General features: G+C 41.0%; 1 protein-coding gene across 1 annotated transcript in view; it reads left to right on the top strand.

Moving 5' to 3' along the window:
• The window catches only part of ZC3H12C (zinc finger CCCH-type containing 12C), a 24,839-nt gene that overhangs the window by 18,137 nt on the left and 1,704 nt on the right, over nucleotides 1–4,998 (top strand). The window contains exons 3-5 of the mRNA XM_009864411.1: nucleotides 439–578; nucleotides 3,277–3,511; nucleotides 4,411–4,517. Coding sequence (XP_009862713.1) covers nucleotides 439–578; nucleotides 3,277–3,511; nucleotides 4,411–4,517 — 482 coding nt within the window. The remainder of the gene's footprint in view (nucleotides 1–438; nucleotides 579–3,276; nucleotides 3,512–4,410; nucleotides 4,518–4,998) is intronic.

Here is a 4,998-nt window from a genome sequence, read left to right as displayed (position 1 = left end):
GGGACATCACAGAGCTCCTGCAGTGGGGATCTGCTGCCGTATCACACCGGTGCTCACTGCTCATCTGCTGGCATTTCCTAAACACGTTGCACTCTTCGTGGTGGTATTTCAGGCCTCCTGCCTTCCCTCATCAAGTCTCCATGGTGCCCTGTGCTGTTGGTTGGGCTATGAGGGCTTTTAACACTCCCTACTTGTATTTTTCCTTGGCGAATCTGCATACAGATGCTAAAAAAAAGTCTGTCAGGTTTAGTATCCCCCTCCCACACAGTTTTGCAGGGAATGGCAGTGTTTGGGCAAGGCTCAGACTGACTCCCAGGTGCCTTTAGAAGCCACACAGCAAGTGAAGAGCGTGCCTCCGAGATCCATATTTCACTGCGCTCTGTTTACGGTCCTAGAAAAGCAAAGTGAAATAACAAGAAATTTCAATGTGTGTTTCAGCCACGGGAACAAAGAAGTGTTTTCTTGTCGAGGAATCAAATTGGCTGTAGACTGGTTTTTGGAAAGAGGCCACAAGGACGTTACTGTGTTTGTGCCAGCATGGAGGAAAGAACAGTCGAGACCTGATGCTCTTATCACAGGTAAGCTCTGTTCCAGCTTTGCTGGTTTGTTTCATGCTTTGTGCAGCAGGAACACTACAGCTGAAGTGAACAAATCTTTAGAAATTAAAGACTAGTACACCAAAGTAGCTTCAGTGTCCTAACTTTTTGATCTTCTTCACGAAGGAAAAAGACAAAGCAATGCCCTCTCCAAGTCCTCCTTCTCTGCTCACCTGATAGATTTTTTCCATTAGTATTGCTACTTACTTCTTGAAAAATGTAATTGTCGTTTTCTAAATCTGTTACGCCCGTGTAGTGTTGGCAGCAAAGAGGTTTGAAGTTAGTGAATCACTGGGTGATCTTTCTCGTGGTGAGCAGAATCTGCCAGGCTGGCCTGTCTGCCGGGCACCTGCGGTGAGTCACTGCCCATGCTTGAGGTTATGTGGGCATTTACGGTTCATTGTCATTATTAAGAAGTGAGACAGCTTTTAAAATTTTTAAATTTGAGTGTGCCTATCTGGAAAAATAATTCAGTCTAGAGATGTTTATGTCTTGATCTAACTAATTCATTCTGTGTGAAGGCTGGAGAGTTGTCTTCCCTCTGCCCTAGAGTTGAAGCAGAAGAGAATTTGTGGTTAAAAAAGCGCTAGAATTTATATGGGAGGGGACATCAAGGTTTGGGGGTTTTGTGGTGGTTCTTTTTAGACATGACTACCTTTAAAAGGGGAGAAGCCTTTGAGAATAGTAACTATGGCTTCTGAAAGAATGTGGAAGCATGTTTTGATTACCATGTACATTTTCAAATATCCAGAAAGATCTTCATAACACTTCATTTGCTTGATTGCTACTAGAATATATCATGTTGATGCAAGAAAACATTTGGAAAGCAGCTGTTCTCCTCTCACCACAGGCAGTGTGGAGCCTCTTGAAGCCTTTCTCTTTCACTGTACCAGTATTTGAGATAGGAGAAGAGCTAAGTAATAAAAACTTGGCTATTTAGAAATAAATTATGGTATCAGCTAGAGCTGTTGAGAGGGCTAGAAGCCCCAAAAGGAGTTTCACGAAAGTAGCTAGACTTAGAATTGGTGGATTGTCTAGCAATGAAAAATCAATTTGCCATGTGTCATCATGGGCCCTGAAAATGGGAGGAAGGTCGAGGCAGGTTATTGGATCTTCTGTAAAACAGAGAGTCTTCAGTTGTCGTATCAGGACACAGGGAGCCTGTTTGCTACCAATCTTGTGAAGTCAGTTATGCTGACACTTAGTTTCCAGAGATAAGCACCTGAAATATGCGACCACCTGAATTTTTGACAAAGTCTTAGATGACTAATGTGAAGATGGTTTGAGACTGTCAATATTCACAAGAAGTTTTCTTGGTCTAAACAATAGCTGCATCTTTCCTATTATTACCTTTTCATCACACTCTTAGTCGTCATTTACCATGGGGAGGAGGATGTGTGAATACAAAAAGATTGGATTTCATTTAAAATTTTATGCTGTTTCTACTAAGCAGTTTAATGCTTATATCAGATGTATTGCTTATATGTAATATTAATGTTATATTTCTTCCTGTTGGAGTCTGTTTTTTTTTTTTCCCCTAGATGGAACATGTTCCCTGTCAAGTTTCTTGTGCTACAAAACAGTTGAGTTATTTGAGATCTCAGCCATTATTAAGAGGCATGACTCATATTTACTGTGCAGGCATATTCTACCATTTTAGATGTTGCCTAGTGTTTGGTTTTTTTATTTTTCTTCCAAAGCTTGTCTCCTCTGAGAAGAGTGATAGCTGGGAGAATCGGCACGAGGGGAATGTGCCTCAGTGCTAGGTACAACCTCCTGAAATAGCTCCTTGGGATCTCCAGGTTCCACACAGAGAAAGAGAAAATGCTTTTGGATAGATGACTGACAGACTGTGTGGTACAAGAAGGAGTTACATAAAATGTTCAACATGCTTATTTAGCAGGATTAAAGAGAAATCTATTTGGATTTGATAAGACCTTGTCTATAAATTTGTAAACCCTCAAAGGAGAGATACGTTCTGAACTATTACTGGAGGTAAAAAAACACCACACACCAAAAACTACATTTGCTGTTGGTTGCAAGATGACATCAGAGGTCTATTTTGGGGAGCTGCTGTTAATGTTTGGAAGAGCCTGAGTGTTTGTACAGAACATGGGTTTTCTAGTCCTTGTGGATACTAGTAGTAACCCCTTCTCTTGATGGGCACAGACTTTTATGAGACAATCCCATTAACATAAGCTACTGGAATTATTTCAAAAGATGTTTCTTGCTGGGTACCACAAAGCCGTGGAAGATGTCTGTCATTACCAGGTAGCTCAGTTATGGGAAACCCTTGACTGTGCCAAGGTTGGCTGTTCACTGAAACATTCAGTAATGTTGAAAACCACCCCTTCAACCAGAGGAGTTTTTCACAGGCATTTTGATAAGTAGTGCTTCTTTTGAACCACAGCAGCATGAACAAGGTCCCCTGTGTTAGTCTTGGAGAAATGGTGTGGAGCAGGAGGTTTTGATTGGTTTGTGGGGTTTTTTTAAGTGTTGACTGCTTGACTGTAACTTCAGATGATATATATATCAGACCCCTTCTGCTGGACTATAATCATTTAAGACGCGTTTAGTCCTAAATGCTTGGAATTCGTTGTCAAATCTAATGTCTTTGGAGATTAAACAAACATCTTTCTTTTATTTTTCTTTTTTAACTTTTGATTCTTATTCTTTGTAGATCAAGAAATCTTGCGTAAATTAGAAAAGGAGAAGATTCTTGTGTTCACACCATCCCGACGAGTGCAAGGGAGAAGGGTGGTGTGCTACGATGACCGATTTATAGTGAAGTTGGCCTTCGAGTCAGATGGCATCATTGTTTCTAATGATAACTACAGGGACCTAGCTAATGAAAAGCCTGAATGGAAGAAGTTCATAGATGAACGCTTGCTGATGTATTCGTTTGTTAATGACAAGTAGGTAATTCTGTCTTTATATGTGCCACCAAAATAATTGAGGAAAGGACACTTTGAAAAATTGCATGAATTTCGTGTCTTACACCCAAGTCACGTAGGTACATATAGGAAGACAGGAGGAATAGTCAATTGTACATTTGGGCTTCTGATTAGAAGTACTTGAAATATGTTTTTTGCTAGAGCTTTTTTACAGCGATATTTATCTTTTTTTGCTATTTTGTCCTCTTCTGGTGTATGCCAGTGTGTATGGTATATTTACTGTATAGTATGGTGTAGTATTCCAGTTCCCTTGATATAGTGAGCCAGCATTTCTGAGTGCCTGAATCCAAGGGTCATAGATAAACTGGTGACGGAATGAACCTCAGGAGGTCTGTAGTTCAGATGTCTGCTTAGATCTGTCTGTGGTGTCTTCATACCACAGCACAGAGATCAGCTGCAGCTACTACTGGCAGCTTCTTATGTTGGGAGTACTCAGCCAAGCAGAAACCTGTATTTGAGTGCCTGAACACTGCTGCAGGAATCCTAGACAACCAGCCCAGTTTTACAGACTCAGTTATGGCATTTTAAGAAATCGCTGCCTATATTGCTGCCCTTACTTTGATTTCGGAATGTGTTGTGTGCAGCCCTGCTTTGCTGCAGAGACGTGAGCTGAGCTGGGCTAAAGGTGTCTGAAGCAAAACAGGTCTGTCCACACAACCTCTTTCTATGATGTGTCTCTCGGGCAGTACCTGCAGCAGAAGGGTGGCCTTTCGAAACAGCTCTCCAAGTATCCAGGCTTAAAAATGTCAGCATGGCAGGTTATGGGGTCGACACAATCATGAGATTCTTGACCATTGCATGAGGAATAAGAAAAGACTTGTTTGCATCTGTAATGCCAGTGGGGTATTTTGCTTTTACAGATTTATGCCTCCTGATGATCCGCTTGGCCGCCATGGTCCAAGTCTGGACAATTTTCTTAGGAAGAAGCCTATTGTGCCAGAACATAAGAAGCAACCGTGTCCATACGGTAATTTGATTTAACACATCTGGTTTTTGTACTACTGGGACTGGGGACCAATATCCTACTTTATTTTAACACTGCCAAAAATAAAAACTTTGTAACAGAGGTTTTTATGTTGTTGTCTTAGCCTGAGAACAGTTGAAATGAGGAGCTGATGGTGGAAACTAAATTGTTTTGTTCATGTGCTAGTTAGAGAACATTTCCATCTACTAGTTGAACTAAAGGAGCAACTTCTCTAATAATTTGTAGCTCTAGATCCCAAACAGCATCTGAATTCTGCAGGCTCCAGAAAGCCCTTTTCTAATGTGATTTGGTCATAAGACATCTAAGTTTTCTTCCAAAAAATTGATCGAGCTATCTTCAATTTAGCTATTGAGCATCCCTACAGGCCCAACACTGTCTTGACTGAGCTGAAATCAGCTGATCTTAGAGTGAGTGGGACTTTCTTACGAAGTTTTCTGCCTATATATCTCCTTGGCCTGATACA

This window comes from Apaloderma vittatum, unplaced genomic scaffold (assembly GCF_000703405.1).
Source record: "Apaloderma vittatum isolate BGI_N311 unplaced genomic scaffold, ASM70340v1 scaffold5192, whole genome shotgun sequence".
NCBI lineage: Eukaryota > Metazoa > Chordata > Aves > Trogoniformes > Trogonidae > Apaloderma > Apaloderma vittatum.
This window is presented reverse-complemented; position numbering and strand designations above follow the sequence as displayed.